General features: G+C 37.1%; 1 protein-coding gene across 10 annotated transcripts in view; it reads left to right on the plus strand.

The window, feature by feature from the left end:
• The window catches only part of NR3C1 (nuclear receptor subfamily 3 group C member 1), a 119,407-nt gene that overhangs the window by 91,851 nt on the left and 15,164 nt on the right, over window positions 1-12,392 (plus strand). For 8 of the 10 annotated variants that reach the window (XM_044947527.2, XM_044947530.2, XM_044947526.2 and 5 more), the window contains exons 4-7: window positions 1,282-1,398; window positions 7,250-7,528; window positions 8,056-8,200; window positions 11,896-12,026. In XM_044947527.2, the coding sequence (XP_044803462.1) occupies window positions 1,282-1,398; window positions 7,250-7,528; window positions 8,056-8,200; window positions 11,896-12,026 (672 nt within the window). Of the gene's footprint in view, window positions 1-1,281; window positions 1,399-7,249; window positions 7,529-8,055; window positions 8,201-8,513; window positions 9,270-10,543; window positions 10,614-11,895; window positions 12,027-12,392 lie in introns of those variants that run through there. The other 2 variants (XR_006553339.2, XM_044947533.2) reach the window with 2 other exon arrangements.

The following is a 12,392-nucleotide window of genomic DNA, read 5'->3' on the forward strand; positions in this document are numbered from 1 at the left end:
CTGAATTGTAGACCAGTAGTCAAATTCTGTGGCCTGTTCCTCACAAAGAACTGAAACTGATGTAGTTAACCATCTACCCCAAACTAATGCTTAACAAGCCCTGTGATTTAACATGTTAGGAAGAAGTGAATATAGTTAGTTTTATCCAAATCAAGTAGAGTATTCTGTACATAAAGGATCTTTTCCTAATATCAGAACTAGGTATATTCAACCTTATGAATTGATGATTATTATTTTTTCTCTTTTCTTTGAATATGATTTTTGAGAAGACAAATGTCCTGCAATCTTCCGAATACCACCCCCTCTAGTGTAAGGACATGGACTCTTAACTATCTAGTGTATCTATTTAGATATGCTGGTCTTGTGTAGAAGGATCCTTTCAGTTTTAATGCCAGGCTAGCAAATCCTCAGATAGCTTTCTTCAACAAGAGAGGGTACACTGAGGGTAGAGGGAAAGTAGGAAGACTTTTTGTCTTTCCCTTTTAAATTTCCCTTGAAATTTTTTGACAGGTAAAAACTGCATTTCTACCTCTTAACACATTTAATACTGGGTCCCAGAAGATTTTAGACAGTAACAATCATCAGTAGCTGGTGTCTAAAAACATGTGAAATAATTTAAAAATCTCCCTAAGTTACAGATACAGTAGTTTAGTTTGCTGAGTCTGTGATTCACCTAATTGTTGGCCACCTTAACACAATTTAAGATTAAGCCTTTACTAATAACTTCATTTAAAATTTGGAAGGGAAGCATACTTTATTTGCATGTGGTGGTGCAATGATAAAGTAATTTTCCCTTTGGTACTCTCACCATATTTTTAAACCAGTTTCCTCTTTCTTTAATCCTGCTAAGCATTAGATTAGAAGTCATAATAAAACAGTGATTACAGAGGTCTTCTATAATGGTTAAGAAACTGTTTAAAGCACAGTTTAAAGAACAGTTTATCAAGGAAGAGGTAGTGACTGGAAAGGGGCAAAAAGAGGGTTTGTGGGGTACTTTCTGCTTCTTAATAAGTTTATTAGGTGATAAATTTATGATTTGTGTACTTTTCTGTATGTATACTGCAGTAATTTTTTTTTAATGAACTATGCTTGTTAAACAATATGAAAGACTTTACTCTTTAAATTGATCTCTCACTTTGTATTGGATGTACAGTATGCCTGCCTTCATCAGTGCTTTTGGTCCTTGGCTATGTCCCACCGAAAACAACAACAAAGAGCCTCCCCATAAAAATATCCTTTAAGGCCCGGGAAATTTTAACAGTGCCTTTATTTTCCATGTAGGACAGCACAATTATCTTTGTGCTGGAAGAAATGATTGTATCATTGATAAAATTCGAAGAAAAAACTGCCCAGCATGCCGCTATAGAAAATGCCTTCAAGCTGGAATGAACCTGGAAGGTAATGTAAATATTGAAAATGAATTGTCTTTGCACCATATAAAAATTTATCACTTTACTTTTGAAAAAATCAGTAAGCAGATGCAATAATTAAAAGTAGGATTTTTAGAAAGTTGTACTTTTCTAAGAAGTTGTCCGTTTTTTCCATGTTGTCCATTTTATTGGCATATAATTGCTGATAGTAGTCTTTTATGATCCTTTGTATTTCTGTGTTGTCTGTTGTGATCTCTCCATTTTCATTTCTAATTTTATTGATTTTTCTCCCTTTGTTTCTTGATGTTTCTTGATGAGTCTGGCTAATGGTTTGTCAATTTTATTTATCCTTTCAAAGAACCAGCTTTTGGCTTTGTTGATTTTTGCTATGGTCTCTTTTATTTCTTTTGCATTTATTTCTGCCCTAATTTTTAAGATTTCTTTCCTTCTACTAACCCTGGGGTTCTTCATTTCTTCCTTTTCTAGTTGCTTTAGGTGTAGGGTTAGGTTATTTATTTGACTTTTTTCTTGTTTCTTGAGGTATGCCTGTATTGCTATGAACTTTCCCCTTAGCTCTGCTTTTACAGTGTCCCACAGGTTTTGGGTTGTTGTGTTTTCATTTTCATTCATTTCTATGCATATTTTGATTTCTTCTGTGATTTGTTGGTTATTCGGCAGCGTGTTGTTCAGCCTCCATATGTTGGATTTTTTAATAGTTTTTCTCCTGTAATTGAGATCTAATCTTACTGCATTGTGGTCAGAAAAGATGCTTGGAATGATTTCTATTTTTTTGAATTTACCAAGGCCCAGGACGTGATCTATCCTGGAGAAGGTTCCATGTGCGTTTGAGAAAAAGGTGAAATTCATTGTTTTGGGGTGAAATGTCCTATAGATATTAGATCTAACTGGTCTATTAAATGAGTATTTCATATTCTGCTTAAGGTTATCAACTCTTACTACATAGACTGACTTCATTATAGCCAAACTATACACGAATAAAGAAAATTATGTAATAATCAAACTTGTAATACTTGAAGAAACATTACTTTGGTCTTTATTTCTTTTTTCAAACTCACAACTATTTGCTAGGGTTAGTATAGAAACAACTCAGAATTATTCTGTTATTTACCTTTTACTTTGCATATACATGTATATATCAATATTTTATTTCAAACCTACAGTGGGGAAAAAGTGAAGAAAGCCTTCAATGGGTTTTTTCAAGCAAAGAAGAAATCTGAAGCTAGTTATGAATGAGTTTCATATTCTTGTTTATATAACAAGTGTAATTAACATTGATGTTATTTGAAATCTTTTCCCTGGGGTAGAAAGTTTGGAATTTTGCTTTAGTTGAAGGTGGTACTGGTGCACTGCAGTTCAGCAAGTTTTCACCACAGCAGGCATTAGACATGAAATGAATAAAACAGTGTCTGTATTCAAAATCAGTAAAATAGTGCCTGTACTCAAGCAATTTACTGTCTAGTTAGGTTGCAGAGTCAACACAAAATGGTACAACACACTATAAGATAAACAGGAGCAAGAGGTCGGTCACCTGATTCTGTCCTAAAAGGCAAAAAAAAAAAAGCAACGCTGAATTTTAAATCTAGAGACGTTCTGTAGGAGTTAGATGGAAAATCGGGGCAGTCACAGGATCAGACTTGAATTTTGCAAAGACTAATCTATGAACAAAGCTAGTGGAGGTGATAGAATTCCAGTTGAGCTGTTTCAAATCCTAAAAGATGATGCTGTGAAAGTGTTGCACTCAATATGCCAGCAAATTTGGAAAACACAGCAATGGCCACAGGACTGAAAAAGGTCAGCTTTCATTCCAATCCCAAAGGCAATGCCAAAGAATGCTCAAACTACCGCACAGTGGCACTCAACAACACACTAGTAAAGTAATGCTCAAAATTCTCCAAGCCAGGCTTCAGCAATACATGAACTGTGAACTTCCTGATGTTCAAGCTGGATTTAGAAAAGGCAGAGGAACCAGAGATCAAATTGCCAACATCCACTGGATCATGGAAAAAGCAAGAGAGTTCCAGAAGAACATCTACTTCTGCTTTATTGACTACGCCTAAGCTTTTGTGTGGATCACAACAAACTGGAAAATTCTTAAAGAAGATGGGAATACCAGACCACCTGACCTGCCTCCTGAGAAATCAATATGCAGGTCAGGAAGCAACAGTTAGAACTGGACATGGACCAACAGACTGGTTCCAAATCGGGAAAGGAGTACGTCAAGACTGTATATTGTCACCCTGCTTATTTAACTTCTATGCAGAGTACATCATGGGAAATGCCAGCTGAATGAAGCACAGGCTAGAATCAAGATTGTCAGGAGAAATATCAATAACCTCATATGCTGATGACACCACTCTTATGGCAGAAAGCAAAGAAGAACTAAAGAGCCTCTTGATGAAACTGAAAGAGGACAGTGAAAAAGTTGGCTTAAAGCTCAATATTCCAAAAACTAAGATCATGGCATCCGGTCCCATCACTTCATGGGAAATAGATATGGAAACAGTGAGAGGCTTTATTTTGGGGGGCTCCAAAATCACTGCAGATGGTGACTGCAGCCAGGAAATTAAAAGACGCTTGCTCCTTGGAAGGAAAGTTATGACCAACCTAGACAGCATATTCAAAAGCAGAGACATTACTTTGCCAACAAAGGTCCATCTAGTCAAGGCTATTGTGTTTCCAGTGATCATGTATGGATGTGAGAGTTGGACCATAAAGCTAGCTGAGCACTGAAGAATTGATGCTTTTTAACTGTGGTGTTGGAGAAGACTCTTGAGAGTCCCTTGGACTGCAAGGAGATCCAACCAGTCCATCCTAAAGGAAATCAGTCCTGAATAGTCACTGGAAGGACTGATGCTGGGAAAGATTCAAGGTAGGAGCAGAAGAGGATGACAGAGGATGAGATGGTTAGATGGCATCACCGACTCGATGGACATGAGTTTGAGCAAGCTCCAGGAGTTGGTGATGGACAGGGAAGCCTGGCGTACTGCAGTCCGTGGGGTCGCGAAGAGTCGGACCTGACTGAGTGACTGAACCGAACTGAATCTTGTATATGGTGCTGTTAGAGGAAGGATGAAATCCATGTGGTTCTTCTGACAGAAAAGAGACTGTTGGGGCTGTCCAGTACACACTGCGTACATGTTTTAAAACATAAAGTAGATTTATGGCTGTAACTACAGTCTAATTCCCCAATCCACACAAGAACATTCTGTTCTTCGTATTACTTTGATAGCAAAAAAGATTAGTCTTTTCTTCACCATATTTACAAACATTCATGACACATCAGTCACTTAGCCCAGTTTTTTCCAAGCATGCCTACGTTCTTAAACTTTCCTACAGGGTGCCAATGTGTTAAACATTGCTTTAAAGAAAATGATAAATGCCCATCTTCTTATAGGTGTTACCAAAGCTACAGAGATTGACTACAAATTCACGTAGACATTCAGTGCCACAAGGATAATTTATTACCAAAACCAGATAGTTATTCCTCATTTCTTACATCTCTGTGCATATTTTAGTTTCATCTTCCTTCTCTCTGACCATTTAAATGAATATGTATTAATGCATGCCAGGTTTTAGTGACTGGTTTATATATTTTGCCCTCCAGCCCCAGTTTTACTGCTTTCCTTTAATTCCCCAAGTAGTTCATTCAAAGAACAAACTCAGCATTTGGTCCTATCACTAATACAGTGCAGCTGCTTAACAGTAACATCTTTAGATGCTTTCCCATATACACACCAAGTTTAACTTGCATTTGGAGCTCTAAGCAATGTTAATCATCTTTTCACATGCCTATTGGCCACCTGTATAGTTCTTCTTTGGAGAAATGTCTCTTTAGGTCTTCTGCCCTTTTTTGGGGGGTTGTTTGATTTTTGTTGACAAGTTGTATGAGCTGTTTTGTATATTTTGAAAATTAAGCCCTGTTGAATCATTTGCAAGTATTTTCTTCCTGTCTTTAGATTGTCTTTTTATTTCTATTGCCTTGTGAGACTTAACCTAAGAAAACATGGGTATGATTGTCAGAAAATCTTTTGCCTGTGTTCTCTTATAGGAGTTTTATGATAAGGTGAGAATACTTTAAAGTCCTCCAGTTTGTCATTATTCTTTCTTCTGCTCTAATGTAGAGTGTAAGAACACATATTCTAGACAAATTTAAAGTTATGGTTAATAGTAGTTTTTAAAGTACTGTTTCAGTGTATTTATTTGGGACATGCATGTTCTCTTTGAGGTCTGGGTGTCAGTAAGATATGATAATGTATAGGAGCTCTTCCATTTTTAACTTTGTCACTCCTCTATAAACTTGGACTACATGAATTCAGAATATTTTCCAACTGTATTTTACTACCAGTTGAGACAGTGACCGTGTGCCAAGAACTGTTTTATGCATTTTATATATTCTAATTGATTTAATTATCAACAGATCCTATGAGGTAGGTACTGACATTATCCTCATTTTATAGAAGAGGAAACAAAGGCCCAGAGAATAGGGCACAGATACCCAGCTACTCAGTGGCAGAGCCAGGATTATATTCCAACATGTTGGTTTCATAGTTATGCTCTCTACTGCACCATACTGTGTCTTCAATAGAGCATGGTAAAATAAATTAGAACATGTCTGTCATGATTGTATTTCTGTGTTTTGAAACGTTAACTAAAAATTCTTAAATGTTTGAGCACAGAGCACAGTAAGAAATGGGACCATTCTACCCAACCAAACGACAGGGTTTTTTTTTTTAACCCCCAACACTGCACATGGATATACATAGTTCTTGCCCCCACATCTGTCCTCCGCAAACTGTACTTTGTCATTTTATGGACAAAAGATATAATAATTATTTTTAAATGTGACTATCATTTACTTTTCCTTAACACAGTGGTCTGCATAGCTGATAACTGAGACAGGTACAATTCTGCTTTCATACAACTTACATTCCTTGTCCTTCCTTGGAGCTCTGAGTAATTTCTCTTTAAGAATACCGTAATTTGCTTGCTTTGGCCCCACATATAACCAGAAAAGAATAATATTTTCATTTGTCAATGGAACAAGTAAATTCAAGAATATGAATATGTCTGCTAAAAAAATCTACAGAATCCATGTTTTAATTCAATTATACTTTTCCAAACTAAGTCAGAAATAAAAGTTACTTTATATATGATATGAAAATAGATACTTTAGGCTTATAGAGTCATCAGTTAAAATCTCTTATAAAAGAAATTATACCCAGTGGTAATTTATATAAAGAAATGGTTTTCTCTGAATGGCCACAAAGATTTTAAATCCCATATAGTATACATAATATAAAGGTGAAATGGGGATCTTTCTGCATGCATGATCTCCTGTGCAAGATCTTCTTACTATCTTGATAAGAAGGGGACTTTGTGCAAGACGATCAACAGTATCCCTCTCTTCATTACACCCACAATTTAGATTCACCCTAAGCCACCACAGTTACTGGTATTACGAACTTAAATTCTTTCTTTCAGTTGATGGTAATTTGCCTTGTATAACTAATGAAATTTTTACTTTGGAGTGAAATTGAGACAGAAATTACTTTAATGGAAGAATATGTAAGTGATATGTTTATGTTGTTTTAACATAGTAAGACATTTAATTTTAACTATAATGAAGAAGTAACTGTCTTGTTTGTAGAGGAAATTAAATGAATGGGTTCCTCTTGATTCTTTGCTTTCAGGAAAAACTTTTTCTCTTCTTTCGTGTCACTTTATCATAACTGCTACATAAAAGATTTCTCCTTTTTCAAATTAGTTTCAGCAACTGAAATACCTCTTGAATAAACCACGCTGTCCAAACTTTCCCATTACAGCTGATTTCTGTGTATTTTTTATTAATATACCCACAGCTCGAAAAACAAAGAAAAAGATAAAAGGAATTCAGCAGGCCACTACAGGAGTCTCGCAAGAAACTTCCGAAAATCCTGCTAACAAAACAATAGTTCCTGCAACATTACCACAACTCACACCTACGCTGGTGTCACTGCTGGAAGTCATTGAACCCGAGGTGTTATATGCAGGATATGACAGCTCTATTCCAGATTCAACTTGGCGGATCATGACCGCACTCAACATGTTAGGTGGGCGGCAGGTGATTGCAGCAGTGAAATGGGCAAAGGCAATACCAGGTAAGATGCACAAGATAACACCACTAAGGTGTAAACCTTAGAATTTTTTACATAAAACACTCTGGCTCTGTATCACCTTGGTCCCATGGTTTCCTGTCATCCCTACTTAATCAAGGGGTGAAGTGAAGTCAGTCAGTCGTGTCCGACTCTTAGCTCCTCCGTCCGTGAGGTAAAGAGGTATAAATATCAGGAGCATTTTTTTAACTTAAATCCACTGAATGAGTAATGTCTGCCAGGATTCTTGGCTTTCTGTTTTACTTTTTAATATAGCATTTTAGTCTTTAGTCCATATTTACTCAAATAAGCAAAAGGTGACAAAAACTGGCTACTCTTTTTTCTAACATTGAATACTATTAAAAAATTATTGAGAGCTTTGGTCTTACGTGTCAAATGACAAAGGAGAACTGTGTCCACTTAACACTTCATTTCTTCTATTAGCATCTTCCAAAACTGGCAGTTCCCAGAGAGAGGATCTTCTCTTTGGCAACTAGAGTGTTTCCTCATACCTTTTATTCCTCTTAATTCAGGATTCAGGAACTTACATCTGGATGACCAAATGACTCTACTGCAATATTCATGGATGTTCCTCATGGCATTTGCCTTGGGGTGGAGATCGTACAGACAATCATGTGCAAATATGCTGTGTTTTGCTCCTGATCTAATTATTAATGAGTAAGTCATTATTCATATTCCTTCAGGACTGAATCAGTCCTACCAGATTATCTTGGAACTGGGCAACCTACCAACTATCTTGAGGCAGAATTTATCAATGCTTAAGGCAGGCCAGAATGTACTACAGAGCAAATTGCATGTGGCATTATTACGGACCAGGACCTACTGAAGGATATTTTTTAAATAGCATCTCTTGGGGTCAGTAAAGTCTATAGCAAGGGAAAAGGAATCTTACTGTGGCATTGTTTTAATTATGTAATCGTATTTCAGAAAGGAAACAGCGTAATACAATTCATGTTGATCTTACTTTCAGCAGGGACAATGAACAGATGAGGACAACTAGGATGAAGGGATGACAGATATGGACCCAAAGACAAGAAGCATCTCTTTGCATGGCAAGGCTCACTCAATGTCTATGAGTTGTAAAGAAAATGGGAGAGAACCAACCACACTAAGATTTGATAAATCAGCTTTCTCTAGTCCTCTAGGTCTATGCCTGTGAAATATTTCAGATACCCATTCCCCTTACCCATTGCACTTGTTTTCTAACCAGCTTTCTGCTGCCCGTGTATCCTCCATCCTGCTAAGTTTTTCTTCTTAACACACAGGTGTCTTCACTGAGCACTCAGTGCATACTCAGCATGGTTTCTGGCTTTCCAGAATCTGGCCTCATTTTATCTCTTGTTATTCTCCTTCACATATTCTTTTTCCCCTCAGATGATCTGTTCTTCAAACATACCCCTAGCTCATGATGGTCGTACCACCAGGTAAAAACCTCTCTCCTGTATATCCCTAGCATTTATCACGTTCTACCTTTTATTACTACTTTTGCACTCACAGCTTATCTCCTTTATTAGATAGCAAACAGGGAAGTCACACACACTCACATATGCATACCCACTGATCTGGGCAGAAGGAGATCTGTATTCATGTGAGAAAAAGATTTTAAAACTGTGAGCTCTGGGTGCTGTTGACTATCCTGCTGCTACTAAGTTGCTTCAGTCATGTCTGACTCTGTGCGACCCCATAGATGGCAGCCCACCAGGCTCCCCCGTCCCTGGGATTCTCCAGGCAAGAACACTGGAGTGGGTTGCCATTTCCTTCTCCAATGCAATGAAAGTGAAAAGTGAAAATGAAGTCGCTCAGTCGTGTCCGACTCTTCGCGACCCCATGGACTGCAGCCTACCAGGCTCCTCTGTCCATGGGATTTTCCAGGCAAGAGTACTGGAGTGGGGTGCCATTGCCTTCTCCGGCTGTTGACTATGAGGGTCCAAAAAAAAAAAATTAGTGAAATCTTCAACCATGTTATAACAGTCCCACTATACTCCATGTGAGTTAATCCATCATTAGTAGTTTCTGTTCAGAACTGGATGCCATATTAAAAAAAAACTATGTCCAGAGTGGCAAGAAGTTTAGAAATTAACATCAGTGGATGAACAGAGGATGTGTAAAGAAGAAAATGAATGATGAGGACAGCCTAAAAAGATATCCTGTGAAGAGCAAGCAAACATGCTGTTTCCACTGTTGGGTGTACCAAGCACAAAAATAACGGGTAGAAGGTATAAAAAAGCATCTATTTGAGCCAGGTGTTAAACAGCAGGGCTTGCCTTATGACACAGTAAAGGTCAAGTCGTATCTGTTTTAGAGGAGACCGGATGATACTAGCTCTAGATATTTTAAAAGAGGCTTAACTGCTGAGCTAAACTTGCTGGCTAAGTTTCCCAGCACAGTGTTCATTTAATTATATTTGAGTATTTACCAAGTGTCACTGTTTTTAAGAGCTTGAGCTGTAATACGTAAGGCTCTGCTAACATGCAGATGAGGAAAACCCAAACAAATGACCAAATTTATTTCAGAGAGCCATAACATTATAGTGTGGGGTACTATAGAAGACCTCTCTAAATATCTGAGCACTGAATAGTACAAAAGAACAAGCTTATAGGAGAGGTAGGGCATTTCAGGCAGAAGAGATGACTACAAAGGCTGACAAACAACCTTGGCATATGTGAGGAACTGAGAGAAAGCCAATAAGGACTTTCTCCGAGTTTAGAGAAGTGGACAGGGACCAAGTCAAGCAGCATCTTAAAAGCCATGAGATAGAGTTTGTTTTAGGAGCATGAAGAAGCCAGCGCTGGGAGGAGACAGAGGCGGTTTCATACAGAGGAAAACGGATTCCAGGGGAACATCAAATACCGCACTCCTAGTATGTGCCTGCTACTGTACTAGCAGAGAACAAGACAGACAAGGCTCCCTGCCTTTATTGCTTACACTCTAGTTGGGGAGACACAGATAACCATCAAATCAAAGAATTTTGAGTTTTTACTAGACAGAGGTCTCTTTCAGATGAGTCACTAGTGGCTTCTTGGAGGAGGTGTAACTGAGTGAGACGTGAAGGAGAAAAGACCAGGCTTCATGGTTAGAAGAAACGTGACAAGAGGCATGTGAAATATGTACTGCAATCAAACTCTTTGCATTCTATTAATTCTGTTAATTTTCAGTGAATAGGCACTGCATGTGCTTGACCCGGCCCGCTCTCCACACATACTTTCAGGTGTCCACTTCAAAGACAGATGGCACCTTGACCATCCATTGTCAAAAAAGGACTGCTCAATCCACTGTGCCATGGCTTAACAAGATTTCAGTTTTTTGATTAAATTTAATTAAAAATATGTAGCTTATATGTAAGCTTAAACACCTTTGAAATCTCTAAGTACTTGCTGCTCATTTCAGAATCTGACCATGCTTACTTTAGAAGTTAAAACCATGTTGACAATGTCTATAGTCACTGTCTAAAAAGAAACTTGAAGTCATTAATTGGGAATAAAAGTGTGAATAGAGTTATGAAACACCAACATATCTTTTATAAAATTAATCTGACTCAGTATTTATTTGAGAGGGTACTCAAATTTAGATTTAAACCATCATAGCATAACCTGGTATTTCTTACTTTTTCTCAGTGTTCAACTTTATTTAAGGATGGATGGCTTACAGAACAAGTTTTTAAGTGGGCATCCTATTTCCCATTCTTGTCTCCTTATGCCATTGGGATAATAACCTTTTATTTTTTTCTGAAGTCCAAGGTCACTTTTTGTCAAAAAATTAAAAAACAGATCTTATTTTAAACCATGAAGAGACACAGTTTCAGGCTCTTTGTGTCATTTAAAAAGTTAGAAACTTGAGAGATCTACTTGAAAATTGTAGATGTGATCATTAACTGTTGAGAACCCTAACTGAAAATTCATTTTGTAGTACCTTTAGTTGGAAGAATATTCAGTCACATAACATTGGTCAGAGGCAGATTTTGGGTATCAGAAAGCCTAGAGTCAAGTTTTATTTCTGACCCTGTACATAACTGTAAACATTATCACACACAGTTGTCTTTAGAATGCAATGCTATGAAAAAAATGACTTGATTTTCAACTGGGTAAGATTTAAAACTGTGTTGTCTAACTGCTCATATTCAAATACTATCATAAAAGCTTGATTTAAATGAACGACTGATAATAGATTCTATAGGAATAAATTCTAAATACTTAAGGAAAGCTTTCCAAAATTCAGATCAGAGGGAATTCACATTAATTGCAATAGGTAGATGAGTTAATAGAATGCTTTGCAGAATCAAACAGAAAAGTACTTTTTTGCAGAACAAGAATTACTTCTCTCTAACTCAAACACTTGATATTTGTCTTCCACAGGCAGAGAATGGCTTTACCCTGCATGTATGACCAATGTAAACATATGCTATATGTTTCCTCTGAGTTAAACAGGCTTCAGGTATCTTACGAAGAGTATCTCTGTATGAAAACCTTACTGCTCCTCTCTTCAGGTTGGTGGAACACCTATTCTCTTCTAAAATTGACTTCTGAAATATGTCAAAAACATAAAATGTAGAAGTCTAGAAATAAAGGCTTATTTGTATACAAAGCACTAAATAATTATACCTCTACTATTTCCTGGTACTTTAGATTTTCATAAGTGTAAAATTTTAGAAAGGCTACGATTAATAAGATAGATAAGTATCATGGAGAAATGGAGAGGTATACGAACCACATGGCAGGAAGGAGGAAGTCACTGCTGATCTAGAATATCTATAGCCTTCTTCCTTCCTACAACTTTTTACACTTCCAGTACAGAAGACACAGAGAAAGCATGCCAGCTTGAATGATTTTTCTGTACAACACTGTTCAGTTCA

The sequence above is a fragment of the Bubalus bubalis genome, chromosome 9, assembly GCF_019923935.1.
Source record: "Bubalus bubalis isolate 160015118507 breed Murrah chromosome 9, NDDB_SH_1, whole genome shotgun sequence".
NCBI lineage: Eukaryota > Metazoa > Chordata > Mammalia > Artiodactyla > Bovidae > Bubalus > Bubalus bubalis.